This window comes from Natrix helvetica (genome assembly GCF_964273705.1).
Source record: "Natrix helvetica genome assembly, chromosome: 1".
In the NCBI taxonomy this organism is placed as follows: domain Eukaryota; kingdom Metazoa; phylum Chordata; class Lepidosauria; order Squamata; family Natricidae; genus Natrix; species Natrix helvetica.
In genome coordinates this window covers 19,475,580-19,494,456 of record NC_138548.1, presented here as the reverse complement: position 1 = coordinate 19,494,456, position 18,877 = coordinate 19,475,580, and the positions used below count along the sequence as shown (strand labels likewise).

The window sequence follows — 18,877 nt, the reverse complement described above, 5'->3', positions numbered from 1 at the left end:
TTTATTAGTCATGAAGCCTGTAGCTGGTCCAATGAAAAACTGTACAAAAGAGATGGGTTGCACCCATCCAAGAAAGGGACTGAGTTACTTGGCATTAAATTCACAGATTTTCTTGATAAACATTTAAACTGAAGAGCGGGGACAGAGAATTAATAGATACAGAACATCTCTGTCCCCAGCAAACTAAAATTCATAGGGTTATAAATGCATGTAACATAGATGTGTGTGTGGGTAAGATTATCACTCCTGCTGTCAAGCAAAACCAAGCATGTAATAGTGATTGCCATACTATGTACATGAATCACACAAGTGGCAAGAAAATAGGGGCAGTCAGGCATAACACAGGTTATGTAGACAGTAAACACAAGGTCAATCAAAATGGACTCAAATGTCTATATACCAATGCACAGAGTATGAGGAATAAACAGGGAGAATTAGAAATTCAAGTAAAAGAGGGCAAATATGATATTATTGCCATTACAGAAACTTGGTGGGATGAAACTGACAAATGGAACATACAGCTAGAAGGATTTAAATTATTTAAAAGAAATAGACCAAATAAAAGAGGAGGTGGAGTTGCACTATATATAAGAAATAACTACATCTCTACAGAAATAGAGCACAACAATAATGAGAACTATCTTGAATGCATTTGGGTCAATATTAAAGGTTGTGGGGGAAATGACATTGCCATAGGTCTATACTACAGGCCACCCAACCAAGCAGAGGAAGAAGATGAACTTTTTGCTAGTCAGCTAACTAAGGTATGTAGGAAGCACACCACAATAGTAATGGGAGATTTTAACTACCCTGACATCAACTGGGAAACAAACTCTGCACCAAGTGGAAGATCCAACAGGTTCCTAACAAACCTAGCAGACAACTTTGTTTTCCAAAAAGTAGAGAAGGAAACAAGGGGATCAGCCATACTGGACTTAATTCTCACTAACAGAGAGGAAATGATAGAAGGTGTTGAAGCCATAGGAACCCTGGGGGCAAGTGACCATGCAATATTGGAATTCAACATTATCCAAACACAAGTAGTAGAACAAAGTCAAACTAGAGTCTTGGACTTTAAGAAAGCTAATTTCAATAAACTTAGAGAGAGCTTGGGAAAAATTCCATGGATGAGAATCCTCGAGGGGAAAACAACTCAAGAAGCTTGGGAAATTTTGAAAAATGAGATTACAAAAGCCCAGTCTAACACAATACCAATGAAGAAGAAAAATAACAGCTCCCAAAAGAAACCAGCATGGCTGCATAAACAACTATCTGACAACCTGAAAGACAAAAAAAGTAAGTATAAAAAGTGGAAGGAGGGGGACATAACTAAGGCAGAATATCAGCAAATAGCCCGAGCCTGTAAAGATGAAGTGAGGAAAGCTAAGGCTCACAATGAAGAAAGGCTTGCCACAAAAGTAAAAATTAACAAAAAAAAGCTTCTTCCAACATGTTAAAAACAAGAAAAAAGTTAAGGAAACAATTGGTCCATTGCTAGGAGAAAGTGGCAAGAAGGTGACAAGCAACAGGGAGAAAGCAGAACTATTTAACTCATGTTTTGCATCTGTCTTTACACAAAGGGATAAAACAGTCCAACCTATCAAAAGCAGCACCACAAAATTAGGAACACAAATTGAAATAGGGAAGAAAATGGTAAGTGAGCACCTGTCTACCCTAGACGAGTTCAAATCACCAGGACCGGATGGATTACACCCCAGAGTTCTGAAGGAACTAGCAGACGAGATCTCAGAACCACTGAATTATATCTTTCAGAGATCCTGGAACACCGGGGAACTACCAGAGGACTGGAAAAGAGCTGATGTGGTTCCCATCTTCAAAAAAGGGAAAAAATTAGATCCAGGAAACTACAGACCTATCAGCCTGACCTCAATACCAGGAAAGATTCTGGAAAAAATAATCAAGCAACGAATTTGCGAACACCTAGAAGCAAACAAAGTAATAGCCAAAAGCCAACATGGATTTGTCAAAAACAGATCATGCCAGACTAATCTTATTGCATTCTTTGATAAAGTGACAAAATTAGTGGACCAGAGGAATGCCGTTGATATAGTTTACTTGGACTTCAGTAAGGCTTTTGATAAGGTAGACCATAACCTACTACTAGATAAAGTAGAAGAATGTGGGTTAGACAGCATCACCACCAGATGGATTCGTAACTGGCTGACCAACCGCACTCAACGTGTAGTCCTCAATGGAACTGCATCTACATGGAGGGAAGTATGCATTAGATGCAGTGGAGTACCCCAAGGCTCTGTTTTAGGCCCAGTACTCTTCAACATCTTCATCAATGATTTGGATGAGGGAATAAATGGGGAACTCATCAAATTTGCAGATGACACCAAGCTGGCAGGAATAGCCAACACTCCAGAAGATAGGCTTAAGATACAGAAGGATCTTGACAAACTTGAACATTGGGCACTATCTAATAAAATGAAATTCAATGGTGAAAAGAGTAAGGTTCTACATTTAGGCAACAAAAACGGAATGCACAGGTACAGTATAGGTGATACCTTGCTCAGTAGTAGTAACTGTGAAAGGGATCTTGGAGTCCTAGTGGACAACCATTTAAATATGAGCCAGCAGTGTGCAGCAGCTGCCAAAAAAGCCAACACAGTTCTAGGCTGCATCAACAGAGGGATAGAATCAAGATCACGTGAAGTGTTAATACCACTTTATAATGCCTTGGTAAGGCCACACTTGGAATACTGCATTCAGTTCTGGTCGCCACGATGTAAAAAAGATGTGGAGACTCTAGAAAGAGTGCAGAGAAGAGCAACAAAGATGATTAGGGGACTGGAGACTAAAACATATGAAGAACGGTTGCAGGAACTGGGTATGTTTAGCTTAAGAGAAAGAAGGACTAGGGGAGACATGATAGCATTGTTCCAATATCTCAGAGGTTGCCACAAAGAAGAGGGAGTCAAACTATTCTCCAAAGCACCTGAGGGTAGAACAAGAAGCAATGGGTGGAAACTAATCAAGGAGAGAAGCAACTTAGAACTGAGGAGAAATTTCCTGACAGTGAGAACAATTAATCAGTGGAACAGCTTGCCTCCAGAAGTTGTGAATGCCCCAACACTGGAAGTCTTTAAGAAGATGTTGGATAGCTATTTGTCTGAAACGGTATAGGGTTTCCTGCCTAGGCAGGGGGTTGGACTAGAAGACCTCCAAGGTCCCTTCCAACTCTACTATTGTATTGTATTGTATTATATAGTTGGAAGTATGGCACAACAAAAAGAAACCATAACATTACAACAGATTATGTTTGAAATTCAAAAATTATTAGAAACAACAGGGAGAATTGAGAAGAGATTGGAAAATATAGATTGTAATGCAGTAAAATTTGATGGAAAAATTGAAGATATCCAGCAAATGGAAAAAGTGGAGGTTAGAGTCCTAAAAGCCCAAGGGGAAAATGAACAAAGAGGCAAGATAATTGTGGATACTGACAGTGAACTAAGTGTGGTTGGAGATGGAAAGAGTGGAACATGGAAAGGGAAGATAGATGGAACGGAGCTCTACCCCAGATTTCAAGGTTTAGAAGAAGAAAAAAGAGAAGAATTGATGGATCCAAGGAGAGAAACTTTGACAAAAGCACTATTGATAACCAAAGATAAGCTGATTAAAGAAGCGGACGAAGGTTCTCGAGATTTTACAAGATATGCAAAAAGTAACAAGTTGCGAAGAAAAGTCCATACAAATTTGATTCAGGAAATAACCAGAAGACTAATTCCACAAATGGCAAAAGACATAAGACTGCACTATTACTGGAAAGACACAGGTTGAGACTAATAACTAATACAAAACTAATAACAAAATATTAGCCAAATTTAATTAAAATTAGAGGATTATGTTAAAAATGAAATGATAATGAATATAGTTAGATAAATAATTGATAATGATAACAATATACACATATGTATTGGCTTGATAAGAGGAAATTTGGTATAAATTCTAAATGGTGATCATAAAAGGAAGTTTAGAAACTCTGTTATGTTATGTATAAAAGTTTATAATATGAAAAAAAAGAGTAAGTCAAATTTAGTTAAACTAAGACCAAAAAATAAAAAAGAAATGATGATGGATGTTGTTAAATAAATGATTTATAATGACAATAACATAATATTTGTATTGACATGATAAAAGGGAAATTGGATATAAATTGTAAACACTGATTAAGAAAGGAGGTCTAGAAACTTTGTTATTAAACATAATTAATTTTTTATTTAGAAAGTGTCATAAAGATGTAATGTTGCTGAATGATATTGAGAATAGATAATGGAATGCCATCATGTGGTTTTGCTTTAAATTTTGGAATATTTTATGTAAAGGGACATAAAAACAATCATAGTCATATGAAGATTGAGGTACGATGATAGTAATATATATATAAATATATTTGATTTAAAACATATAATTTGATATGAATTGTAGGTGATGACTGTGGAAGGGATGCACGAAAGCTCTTTGTAACCAATTGACACACTCTCTATAATTTGTCATGGAAGATATTTTTGGGGTATTTGTTGTGTTTTGTCTGTTTGTGTTTATTCAAAAATAAAAATATTTTTTTAAAAAAAGAAAGGAGAGCCAGAGGAGGGTGTGTCAGTGTGCACTCTGTGTTCAAAACGCATCCAATGAATGCGAAGTGGGTGAATTCACCTATTAGTCTGATTAGAATATTGTGCTAATTAGGCTGCCAGATTCAGAAGTCTGGATTATGACAAGCTTAGCCATGAGGCATCCTTAGCCTTGAATGGCATTCGATTTCATTTCTGCTGAATTTTATTGAATTGCACACTAAATAAATACCATCCTGTCAACATGATTCTCCCTTTTTGCCTTCAATAAACATGGCAATTTATGGGCAGTGTTTATAGCAGGTGTGGGCTGCTACCTGTTCGTCCGGGTTCGGGAGAACCCATAGCTAATGTTACGGCCAGTTCGGAGAACCTTCAAATTCCACCCCTGGCTGGCCCCCCTCCTCACCCCTCCTATCCCCCCCCCCCCCGGAGCCTCTACGCGGCCCATTTTGGATGCAAGGTAAGGGCAGGGCCCGCACGGAGGCTCGGGGAGGGGAGAAAACAGGCCTCCCAGGAATTCTGGAAGGTCGGAAATGGACCCATCTGGACGGCCTCGGGAGTCCAAGGGAGGCAGTTTCCGCCCTCCCAAAGGCTTGAGAAAAGCCTCGGAATCCTGGGAAAGTCGAAAACACACACACACACCGCCGTGGTACAGGAGGCCGACTAGGCCATGCCCACCCAGCAACCGGGAAGAAAACCCATTGCTGAAATTTTTGAAGCCCACCCCTGGATCATAGAGATTTCAGATGCCTTGTCCAAAGCTTCGGGGACATGAATGCAACATATAGCCCTGGGTCTTAAACCGAGTTCATGGTAGGAAGAGAAACGGAGGGCCATTAGCTATAAGGACTCTACAGAGCCTCCCTGCAGAGTGGCAAACTATTAATAAAAAACAGCTCCTTGGGGACAGATCAGAGAGGTCTCTGCCCTCCTTTCCGGAGAGCACTGAAGTAATAAGTCTTTGTGGAAACCGGAGTTTGTCTGACCTAGCAAATCTTTAAATCAGCCCAGCAGGCTTGTCTGCAGAGATCTTTAACAATCAATGGATTTTCTACTGGAAGCAAAGAGGAAGGGGATTTTCCTAATAAAGGAGAATATTTGTAGCTCAGGTTTGACATGAGGGTTCCTTGGTGTTCTCTGAGCTTGCTTGTTTTCTTGCAGACGCTTCATTACCCAAACTAGGTAACATCATCAGTGCCAGGAGATTTTCTCCTCTTCCCTACCCCAGAGGACTCACCTGAGAAGTGAAAAAATAGAGTTCGTTTTCTATGTTCTCGTAGATGTAATCTTCCTCGCAGGAGAAACTGTGCATGCCACCCCCAAATTCAGCCTTCACAGGCTTCCGCAAGCCAATCTCGTCTGCCCCCCGGAGCAAACTGCCAAGAGAGGGGCAAACAGGAGAGTGAGGAAATAGGTTCACCCTGGGATTTCTCATCTCCCCAGCTTTTGATTTGTAGAAAAGATGATCTTGATAATTGAAGTCTGCAAAAAAAATGTTAGCTGGTCCTGGAATTCATGTCAGTAGTTTTTTGCTGACCAAAAGATGGGTGAAAAATATTTCAATTCAGCAATGGGGGGAAACAAAACCTAAGAAAATCCACTTAGAATTAGAACACTAAACCTGTTACCCTTCCAGCTGCTAAACTACAGTTCCCAGAATCCCTTTTCCTTCACTACACTGGCTGGAGGTCCTAGAACCGTGATGGAGAAACTATGGCATGCGTGCCGGAAGCGGCACGCAGAGCCATCTCTCTGGGCACGCCAGCTGTCGCTTGTTGCTCCTCTGGTCTTCATGCAGACATGCACACCAGAAAGCGGAAGATCAGGTGATCAGTGCACATGCACCATGCCAGAAACCTGAAGCTCAGCTTCCCGGCTCACACATGCGTGCCTGAGAACAGCTCTTCCAGTTTCCAGCGCTCCCCCCCACACACACACATTCCTGTTTCGGCCCTTGGTGCCAAAAAGGTTCACCAACTCTGTCCTAGAAGTTTAAAAGAAGGATCACAATTTCTGCTCTAACCTTGTTTTCGGTTTTCTACATTTGCTGGAATAATGTGGTTTCTCTCTGCCCAGAGGCGCACCTGACAGTGAGATGGGTAGCATATACATTTAATGAATAAATATGTCCTGTAAAGACTGGTCTACAACATATAATAATATAATAATAATAATAATAATAATAATAATAATAATAATAATAATAATAATAATAATAATAATAATAATAATAATAATAATAATAATTATTATTATTATTATTATTATTATTATTATTATTATTATTATTATTATTATTAATTATTAATTATTATTATTATTATTATTATTTAATTTGTTAGCCGCTCCCTCTCCACAAGGGACTCGGGGCGGCGTACAATAAAAATATACATACATACATATAAACATGTAGATACACACATATACATACATATACATACATGCATGGAGGAGGTGATAATTAAATATACATTACATTAATAATAATAAAAATTAGTCATTAAAAAATACCCCAAAATAATAATACAATTTAAAAGGACTGTCAGGAGGAATAGGATAAACTACGGTTGAGCCAGACCAGATAATTGATCCACACCAACGGCTTTCTGGAACTCATCAAGTAGTTTTACTATCTTATGTTTACTCTGATTAAGGAGAAACTTAGACTCAGCAGATGACCTTTGAGAGGCCACAAGAATGTCACAGATTATATTACCTACAGTAAGTTGCATTCTGCACTATCTCTCCATGATGGAAATGCACCTGGAGTTCTAAGTTCTATGGCAACATAGAACTTTCTCAGAGAAACTGTGGAGCCCCATATGGCGAGGGGGGAAGAGGTTCAAGAGCTACATGCTAAAATCTCTCAGGATGTATCTAACAGATTAGAACAGTGATGGCTAACCTTTTTCGAAAGATGTGCCAAAACTGTTTGCGTGCACGCTATCGCGCATGCCCACCCACCTGCACATAGGCAAGCGACTCCCTCGCACAGGGGGGATTTTCGCCCTCCCCAAGCTCCAGAGGCTTTCCTGAAGCCTGGGGTGAGCAAAAACGGCCTACACCGGCCCTCCAGAGCCCGGGGGAAGCTATTTTCACGCTCCCTAGGCTTCAGGAAAGTCTCTGGAGCTGGAGAGGGCGAAAACAAGCCCAGTGCGCCAACCGGAAGTTTGGAAATGAACTTCTGGTTGACTCATTGGGCCTGTTTTTTGCCCTCTCTAGGTTTCAGCTGCTTTCCTGAAGCCTGAGGAGGGCAAAAAACAGCCCAATGGCCCAACTGGAAGTTCTAAGTATAAACTTAGAAGTTTATACAGGTAGTCCTTGACTTACAACCACAATTGAGAACAGAATTTCCATTGTTAAAGTCAATGGTTAAGTAAGTCATACCCGATTTTTTTGCCATGGTTGTTAAACAAATCCCTGCATTTGTTAAGTGAATCATGTGGTCGTTAAGCAACTCTGGTTTTCCCCAGAGTTGACTTTGCTTGTTGGGAAGGTAAATGAATGGTGATTACATGACCCTGGGATGCTGCAATTATCATAAATACATGCCAGTTGCCAAGCAACCAGAATTAGATCATGTGACCATGGGAACGCTGCTACATTCGTAAATGTGAGCACTGGTCATAAGCCACTTTTTCAGTGTCATTATAATTTTGAATATTCATTACATGAACGGTTTAAAATGGAGGACTACTTATAGTTTTGTTTGGCAAGATTCTGTCCATTAGGTATAAGCCAATGAAGAGTGAAACTCAATCGGATTTTGCTGCGTTGTCTCTGGGTTTGGGCCTGACACTGTCCTACATTAAAAGACCAGAAAGAAATATATTTTCAGCCATCTTTCCTGAAGGTCTCACATTTTGCCTGCCTGAGTTCTTGGGTTCAACTCCAAGCTCTTCAGATTACAAGGTGATAGCACAGAGATGGTGTCTTGAGGTTTGTTGCCGTTAGAGAAGATAACCCTGGCCCAAATGGAGTATTACAGGTAGTCCTTGACTTAACAACAGTTTGTTTAATGACAGTTCAAAGCTGCAGTGCTGAAAAAAGGGACTTACGGCCACTTTTCACACTTACAACCATTGCAACATTCCCATGGTTTTATGTGATCAAAATTCGGACAGGTGGCAACTGACTCATATTTATGACAGTTGCAGTGTCTCTGGGTCAGGTGATCACCTTTTGCTACCTTCCGACAAGAAAAGTCAAAGGGGAAGCCAGATTCATTTAACAACCGTGTTACTAACTTAACAACTGCAAGGATACGCTTAACAAATTGGGCAAGAAAGATAGTAAAAAGGGCAAAATTCACTCAACAAATGTTTCCTTTAGTAACAGAAATTTTGGGCTCAGCTGTGGTTGGAAGTCAAGAACTACCGGTAGTCAGATTCTGTATAAGCCTGCACCTTGTAATACTGGAAAATATATCCATTTTCATGGTTTTGCTTTATCTCTTTAGACCAGGGGTGCCAAACTCAAGGCCCCCAGGGCCAGCTGGGAAATATCAAAGGACTGGCACGTGAGGCCTCTGCCAGCCAAAATGCATGGAGGGACATGTGCATGGGTGGCACGGCCCGTTTTTGGTTGGCGGAGTGCTGCTGGAGGTTGTGGAGGCCGAAAACGGGTTGTACAGGGGCCTCGCGGGGCCTCCACGTGGCCCATTTTTGGCCTAGTGCTGCAGCGGCCACCTCCACCCCATTTTGGCTGGCAGGGCTCTGCAGGAGGTATCCCCCCAGCTGGCCCACAGAGGAGAACTACAATGCTGATCTAGCCCTTGAAGAAATCCAGTTTGAACTTCAACTCCCAGAATTCTCCAGCCAGCATACTCAAAGGTTGAGAAATACTGCTTTAGATTAGCCTTCTAGTGCCTCCTCCAGCATTAGTTAAACTACTAGGTTATCTGAGTCTTTACTGCCCATCTACTCCTGCCAGCTTGCCCATCTATCCCTCTTGCCAACCTCCAAGAGGACTTACCTTTCATAAGTTGCTGTAACAAAAAATGCATAGACCCGGGTGTGCTTGTGATGCCGAATCTGGATGATGAGCTCTGGGATTCCCAAACGGATGTGGTTCAACAACCATAGTAATGTGTGGTCATCAGTTGTATCTGGTAGGATGAAACACAAATGCATGCTTTCTAATTATGCAAAAATTAGTTGCACTTGCAATCTTCCTCCAGTTGGAAGTTAATCTCATTCATTCATTCATTCACACACTGCGCGCACTCACGGCAAACATAAAAACACATGCCAAACACCCATATTCATGGTTCCAATGCTTTGGGACAGTGTTGGAAACCTATTACTCTCAGGACCCCTCATTATTAGCTACATTGCCTGGGGATTAGAGTTCAGCTATAATTAGGAGGCACCGGTTAAGTCTGTCCCATGTCATAAATAATATTCAGTATGACATTGGGTAAGACTAACACTCCCAAGAGACAGAAAATAAAAGGGATATGTGTGGCAACCACAGCCTTCACATACTTTGGTATACTAATATGGCGCCTCCATGTCAGTAACAAGCAACCTAATCGGCAGGCATCCATTCATGTGGCAGCCCTGTTACAAATTCTCAAATGCAGAGATGAATATAAAAGTGCTCGACATGATACACATGCTGAACAACTTCCGAAACAACGCAGGGAAACTTCTTCCTGGTTGAGATCAAACATAACATAACTGTTAATACCACTTTATAATGCCTTGGTAAGGCCACACTTGGAATACTGCATTCAGTTTTGGTCACCACGATGTAGAAAAAATGTGGAGACTCTAGAAAGAGTGCAGAGAAGAGCAACAAAGATGATTAGGGGACTGGAGGCTAAAACATATGAAGAACGGTTGCAGGAACTGGGTATGTCTACTTTAATAGAAAGAAGAACTAAGGGAGACATGATAGCAGTGTTCCAATATCTCAGGGGCTGCCACAAAGAAGAGGGAGTCAAACTATTCTCCAAGGCACCTGAGGGTACAAGAAGAAGCAATGGGTGGAAACTAATCAAGGAGAGAAGCAACTTAGAACTGAGGAGAAACTTCCTGACAATTAGAACAACTAAACAGTGGAACAGCTTGCCTCCAGAAGTTGTGAATGCCCCAACACTGGAAGTCTTTAAGAAGATGTTGGATAGCCATTTGTCTGAAACGGTATAAGGTTTCCTGCCTAGACAGGGGTTTGGACTAGAAGACCTCCAAGGTCCCTTCCAACTCTGCTATTGTATTGTATTGTATCTCCCGTGGATAGCCAATTCCAAGGGTCCATGCATCAAAGTCAGCAAAATGGCAGTGTCACAATTCAAACTGGACTTTATTGTGACACTCTGTTCACCATCTTGCCAGTTTGGACACCGTAATCCAATTTTTCAGATACTGCTGACTACAGAGGTTCTCTTATATACTGTAAATCTTTCTGGGGTTTCAATCAGCCCAGGAACAAAGTGGCAATCAGTGAAGACTGTGTTTCTCTGAAAATAAGACCCATCCTGGAAATAAACCCTGTCATGATTTTTTACGCATGCGCCTAATATAAGTCCTACCCTACCCCAAATAAGCCCTACTTAAGTGCCTGTGCAGCTGGTTGCCCGTCTGTTCCGTCTAGTTGCTCACTGTGCCACCAACACGAGATGCAGCGAGGCAGGTGGAAGGGGTGGAGCTGCCCCACGCGCCTCATACCAGCATAAATATATAAATAAATAAATTTAAATTTATTAGCCGCTCCCTTTCCAGACAGGACTCGGGGCGGCGTACAGTGGAGCATATAAAACATATACAACACATAAACATACATATATACAGGACATACATACACGGAGGAGGTAACAAATTACATCACATTGGACAATTAAAAGTCACCATTAAAAATACCCCAATTGTAAAACACAATTTAAAATTTAAGGTTTTTAAAATTTAAAAGAACTGTCAGGAGGAGTAAGAAAAGTTTACGGTTGAGCCAGGCCAGATAATTGAAAGAGGTGGGTCTTCAGCTGTACACGGAAGGAGCGGAGATCGGAAGTAGTCCTGATGTCACGGGGGAGGTCATTCCACAGGGCTGGGCCCGACACAGAGAAGGCTCTGCTCCTGGGTGTCGCCCCCCGACACTGTTTGGCGGACGGCACCCGAAGAAGTCCCTCTCTGTGTGAGCGGATTGGTCGTAGGGATGTATGGGGCAGGATGTGATCCTGCATGTAACTAGGCCCTGTGCCATACCTCAGGGCCCACGCAGCCAGGCCATTCATGCCCCAACAATTGCCTTGTGGCAGTATCACCAGCAGCCCATGTCCAGCAGAAACCCATGTGGCCACTGGCCCATTTCTTCTGCTTGCGTGTGGCTGCAACAGAGCGCCAGTGCCACAGCTACAAGTCGAAGCAGGTGTTGGGGCCTGGCTGGCCTGACTGTGGGGGCCCTAAGGTAAGCTGGTGCAGGGCACGTGGGGCAGCTGCACCGCTACCTGTTTCATGATGGCAGAACTAGCACTCTGCACAGCCTCCTACCCTGTTGGGCCCCGAGCAAGCAGAAGAAGTGAGCCTCCCTTACATGGAAAAAGAAAAAAGGTGATATAAGCCCTGGTGCTTATTTATGAGACAAAAAAACTATAAGACCGGGCTTATTTTGGGGGTAACACAGGTATTTTACTATAGAAGCTAGCCACCTCATTTGTTGTTGCTTGCTGCATTCACTGTAGTTTTCAAATCATGCATTAAGCAATTCCCACATCAAAACTGACACATCTATTGCATCAGCCCGATGACTCTATCCCTGTCCAGGAATAACTCGCACATCACCCAAAGTGTGGTTTAGTGTCCAATGTCAGAATCTCCTCTTTTTCATCTGGCTACACCTAAGCTAAAATCTGCCAGCACGGCCAGTGCAGAATCTTTATTGCTCATTAGAACTGAACAGTTAATTGTCTTCTGACAGTTTTGGTTGCTGCTAACATGTTATAATCTTCAACATCACCTTTTCCTCCCTCCTTTTCCACAGCTTGCAGGATGCTCTTCTTTCTGCTTCCCATCTCGTGCAAGGTCACAGTGGATTATTTACAGTACACTGTCAGCACTCCTGTTCTAGGCTATTCCAGCTTCCCATATATTTTGCTGCAGTAAATATCCAGGATCAAACCCATCTTCACTATGAAGTTCATTGATGGACTTGGACCTAGGCTTCACCAAATCACGAAATAGACTCCATGTCCCCCCAAAAACCTCTTTTTATTTGGCTAATGTGAATTCCTAGCATTCACATCCAGCAAAGTCCTGCAAATAGTCTTTCAAGGGTGAATTGCAACGACAGACCTTATCAGTTCTTGGATAATTGCCAGACCGATAGCTTCCAGGCGCAACGCTGTACAAGGAAATACTTGGCAAGGAGTCTCTCAGATAAGCAAATCTTCCAACTAATAATACGATCTAATTGTCTCCTGCAAACACCACTGCCCTTTCACTCCTATTTACTCCCTATGGGAGGGGCCATTCAGCATCCCCTTGTGTCTTTACTCATGAGTCAACCTCTCTTCCTTAATTGTTCCCTTCTCCTGATAGCTCTGCGCATGCGAACATCGGGAACAGGTTCCAGCTGTTCTTCTGTCCCACTGATCTCCGACTCCAAAGGTAGCTTGTTATTGTTGGGCGGCCCTGGCCCCATGTCTGCTCCCGATGCAGAGCACTCATCAGAGCCTTCCCCAAACTCCAGGACTGGCCCATGTTCCTCTCCAACCTCCTCACTGTCCGAGTCTGCCATCAGTTCCGCTGGTGGGCCACAACATTGGGGTCATTCCTTGTCTCTCAGCAAAACCTGCCTCACAGAATCGTCACCGTGAGCAAGAAATGGAGAGAGAGCTAAGCACATAGATTATCTTGAATTCTGGGAGGAATGCCAGAATATCAATCTAATAAGATTGGTAGACCTATAGTGAAAATAGTTTTAGGCTCACTCCCAAAATATGTAGTGATGGTGAGTGAGTGCAATCCAATTAATAGCAAAGTTTTATTTTCCCAGGACAGTGAAAATAATTTCCACGAATCATTCTATTTACTGCCTCCTATTGCTGCTGTTTAAAACCTGCATACCCTTTTCTGATGCTCTGATGTAGTAAAAGGGGGGAAAAAATTGGCACAATACTTTTTACTCCAATTCTCTTGCACAACTTTGTGTATTTCTGTCTCTCTTGAAGTTTCTAACTATCATGTGCCTATGATGCTATTTAAGCCCAATTAATTAACTGCTGGACCACATATGATCTTGTTATGAGCATAGCTGAGATGATTGCAAGCTTATTTTAGAGAAGGCCAGCTATCAATATGTATACAAAGATGATTACGGTCATTAATAAGCCTAAAATAATGTTCGGAGTGACTATGTGCTTTTAAATAGCCAGCAGTTCGTGCCACTAGTCTTAAATTATTGTAAAGATATTCCATCTTTCTCTACTTAATGGATTTTCTGAACTATGAGGAAAACGCAGGGGAAAAACAGGAGAAAACAGAGGAAAGTTACAAGAGAAGGCAGTGGTTTCTGGGCCTCATAAATTAATATAATTGCACAATATAATCTATGAATACTGACACTCTGGACAGATTTAGATAACCTTCTAACTTAGGATAATGAAACAAGAATTGCTGTGCGAAGAGAAATTTGCTGACAGTTAGAACAATTAATAAGTGGAACAGCTTGCCTCTAGAAGTTGTGAATGCCCCAACACTGGAAGTCTTTAAGAAGATGTTGGATAGCCATTTGTCTGGAACAGTATAGGGTTTCCTGCCTAGGCGGGGGTTTGGACTAGAAGACCTCCAAGGTGCCTCCCAACTCTGCTATTCTATTGTATTGTAATTGTAAAACTATGGATTAATATAATCCCTTGGTTCCAATCAAATGTTAAGAAATGAATTCTGTTCTTGTAGCACAATAGATCCCGCATCACCAAAGCCCATTTTAGTCTGCTGCAGTGTGTCATGTGAACTCAGAGTTGTTGCGTTTTCTATCACACTGTTTGAACACATTTTATAGTGAATAACTATAACTGATCTAGTTACAGACAGTGCAGAATTTCCCATTACATTATGAACAGGGACATATCTCTTCTTTTATACCAGCAAATTCATGGACACAATAGCTGGTTTAGTCCTTGAATCCATACCAGCTTTGTAAATTTATGTCACGTTTTACTTCTAAATATGTATACCAGCTTCTTTTTACAATGCTTCTGTTTAGGGATGTGATGGCGAACCTATGGTACACGTGCCCGAAGTGGCATGCAGAGCCATGTTGGCTGGCATGCGCAGCATTGCTCATTCCTCTTCTGGGTTTCTGGCACGCATGTGTGCACGATGATCAGCAGCAGTGTTGGAAACCGGAAGAACTAGTCTTCCAGTTTCCATCATGTGCATGTGTGCTGGCCAGCTGGTTGTCACATGCGCATGTGAGCCACTAACTGGAAGACAAGCTGGCCGGGGCGCATGCCCACAACAGAAACCAGAAGTTAATTTCCCAGTGTGCGCATGCCCACTTGGCAGCTTCTCTTCCAGAATGTGTCCCCGACAAGCATGCACGCATACTGCCTTTTCAGTACTTGCCATCACAGGTCTAGGACAAAACACGGACCTTGTTAATTTGTGAAAATATCAGAATACTGCATATGCTTTTAAATGGAATCCTGCCCAACATGAATGAATGTTTTTAGAGATCTATGTTAAGCCATAACATGGAGTATCTGGATTTGGTATTTAATATAAACCTGTTTGGTAGATGATAGTCTCTGGCACCCAATGTTTGGACTCCAATCTCCCCCTGCCCCATCCCCCATGAGATTGGCCCCAACCACTGTAATCTTCCAGAAATTCCTTAAAACAGGAATTTTTTCAGGATCTCTGTTGATGGGCTGCATCATGTATAATATTCTGATACGTTCCTTTAGTCACCTTCTTTTTTAAATTTATATTTAACTGTTTTAAACAGCTTTGGTATAATGTTTTTTGGGTAGTCCTCAACTTACAAGAATTTGTTTAGCAACTGTTCAAAGTTAGAACAACTGTCAACTCTGGCCGGACTGAGGCCATTTTGGAGGCTTCAGTGTTGCCACAATGATGCTGAGAGATAGGGAGGCGGGGACTAGAGATAGTTGCAGTTTTGTAGCCAAAACAAAATAGTTTCCCCTGAGAACCAAGGACATTCCCACAGGTGGCTGAAGAGAGGAGGAGTGAAGTTTCCAAGCAACCAGACAGCACCTTGATTGGACCATGTGACTGATTGTTTGGGAAAGAGGGGAAAAACTTTACTTTTAATTAGGTGAAAACTGTAGGAACTTTTAGAGTCAATTTTCACCAGTCTGTGCCAATATGACATATCCAATAAACCTGTTCTTTGAAGGACCTGCTTGCCTTGGAGTTCTGTTTGCTATGGGTGTATTACTTGGAACCCTGACAGCAACACTGAAAAAAAGTGATTTACAACCAGTCCTTGCACTTACAATCATTGCAGCATCCCCACTGTCGTATTATCGAAATTTGGTTGCTTGGTAAATGACATATATTTACAAGTGTTGCAGCATCCCGGAGTTGTGTGATTGCCATTTGCAACCCTGGCATCAAGTTTCTGCCAAGCAAAGTCAATGGGGGAAGCCAGATACACTTAACGACTGCATGATTCACTTAACAACTGCAATTAACAATTGCTTGTTGCAAAAAGATCAGAAAATGAGGCAGGAGTCACTTAACAGTCATTTTGCTCAGCAGCAGTTCTGGTCCCAACTGCGATCATAAGTCAAGGGACTACCTGCAATTGTTGGTTGTATTGCAAGCGTATGCTGCCCAAACTCGCTTTGTGTGAGATGGGTGGCCATATAAATTGGATTGATAAATAAATTGGAAATCCTCTGTGAGGGAATGCATGAGGAATTCCCTCTAGGTCCAGATGAATCCACTACCACGGATAAAGTGAAAGATGCTGGGAGTTGAGAAGTCTTTGGTGCTCTCTGAGCATGGATATTTTCTTGCAGACATTTCATTACTCAAACTAGGTAAAATCAACAATGCTCTGATGATGTTGCCTAGTTTGGGTAATGAAAGGACTGCAAGAAAACAACAAAGACCAGAGAGCACCAAGGACCCCTCATTTCAAACCTCAGCTACAAATATTCTCCTTTATCGATGACGGAAAGTTGCAATTCAGCTCCATTGGAAGAACTTCAAATCCATCACCATTGCTCTAGGTCAGGGGTGTAGCTCAAGGCCCGCTCTAGCTCTCGGTCCATGATGACGAACCTATGGCACACATGCCACAGGTGGCACATGGAGCCATCCCTGAGGGCACGCAAGCCGTTGCCCTAGATTAGCTGCAGTGTGCATGCGTGCCAGGCAATTGATTTTCAGCCTTCGGAGGGCTGGGGCGGAGGCCGTTTTCGCCCTCCCCAAGCTTCAGGAAAGCCTCCGAAGCCTGGGGAGGGTGAAAAACGGGCCTACTGGGCCTACCTCCGGAGGCTTCAGTCAGGCCTGCTAGGCCCAAAACGGGGCAGGGGGAGGTCGTGCGTGCATGCGTAGGGGGGCTGAGACAGGGGAGGGGTCATGAGCATATGCACGGGGGCACGCAGGGGATTGAATTATGGGTGTGGGCACTCACGCACACGCTATCGCGCAAGTGTGTGCATTTTCAGCACCTGAGCCAAAAAATGTTAGCCATCACTGCTCTAGGTCGAGGCCCGTGGGCTGCATTCAGCCCACAGGGTGGTTAGATCTGGCCTGCGGGGCCACCCTGGAAACAACGAAGGACTGGCCCGTGGTGCCTCTGCCAACAAAAATGGAGCTTGTGAGGGGCACATGTGGTCCTCCTGGGCTCCGTTTTCGCTGGCCGAGGGCTGGAGGAGGCTGTCGCAGATTAAAACAGGCCTGGGAGGACAATGGATTCCCCCAGCCCCGCCTGGGTCACCACAGGTGCCCCTGACACAAGTGACATCGATCTGGCCATGACTCCCACCCCCCTGAGGTCAAACACAACCCTGATGCAGCCCTCAATGGAATAGAGTTTGACACTCCTGCTCTAGGTAATTCATTCCAATAACGACCCCCTTGGACCAAGAATTTCTCCTGATCCTCAGCAAAAATCTTGCAACTAAGATACACAAGACCTATCCACACAACAAATGTCACACACAAACTCATGCCTGCTTGATATTTTCCCTAAATAGCATTAAGGTTAGAGGTGATTTAACTCATGGCAAAGAACCCATGTGATATCCACATTTCTAAAAGGAAATGCTAATTACAACCTTATTCTTTTTTCACTGACTGTATCCTGCTCCTCAATCATAATTTGTTGAATTGCCCCTCTATTTGCTAGGTGCAGCATTCTTGAAAAACCGAGCGCCATCAGTTTTTAAGTTAAGGGCACATTAGCAAAACACTGACTTTCAGTAGGTTATTGCTGTGACTGAAATATGCATCTGCAGCAAAACTTATGTAAAACAGCTGGATGCCTACTGCAAGATGCCTTAATGTTCATACATATGCATTGATATCCAACAGAGAAGATGCATCAATTTTCCCATTAGCAAATTAACTGCTAGAAGGATTGGAGGCCGTGCAGTGGTGAAGACATAGGTCAAAGCTTGCAAAGTGGACGATGAAGCCCTTGCCGGAACAAAACCATCGAATAGGAACATTGATTGTGATGGGATGTAGTAGGCTGCATTCCCAGGAGTGCATTGCATAGGAATAAGAAGCAGCTCATTCCAGATATTTAGTATGAGAGAAAGAGAGTGAAGACAGCCCCTCCCTAATAGCTTAGAGTATATGCCAGATGCAGCTAGTAGAGTACTTAGTTTCCACAATTCCGTCTGTAGGTGTGGAACAATAAAGAAAATTGCTATTAGAATAAGTACCACTTTATAAAACCTGAATACTGCATCCAGTTTTGGTCACATTATTACAAAACAGATGTTAAGATTTTGGAGACTAAAATATATGAAGAACAATTGCAGGGAATCGGGTATGGCTAGCTAGAGAGATGAAGGACTAGGGGTGACATGACAGCAGTGTTCCAATATCTCAGGGGTTGCCACAAAGAAGAGGGAGTCAATTTATTTTCCAAAGCATCAGAAGGCAAGACAAGAAACGATGGATGGAAATTAATCAAGGAGATAATTTATTTCCCAAAGCACCAGAAAGCAAGACAAGAAACAATGGATGTAGAAAGAAGAAATGGAAAGAAGCAACCTGGAATGAAGGAGAGACTTCCTAACAGTGAAAACAATTAATCAGTGGAACAATTAACAATTAACGAGAGGA

The 18,877-nt window shown here is 42.4% G+C and overlaps 1 protein-coding gene across 2 annotated transcripts in view; it reads right to left on the bottom strand.

The window, feature by feature from the left end:
- Positions 1-18,877, bottom strand: part of ANO8 (anoctamin 8) — a 106,611-nt gene that overhangs the window by 65,082 nt on the left and 22,652 nt on the right. For both annotated transcript variants that reach the window (XM_081958347.1, XM_081958346.1), the window contains exons 3-4: positions 9,579-9,711; positions 5,842-5,980 (exon numbers count right to left, since the gene is read on the bottom strand). In XM_081958347.1, coding sequence (XP_081814473.1) covers positions 5,842-5,980; positions 9,579-9,711 — 272 coding nt within the window. The remainder of the gene's footprint in view (positions 1-5,841; positions 5,981-9,578; positions 9,712-18,877) is intronic.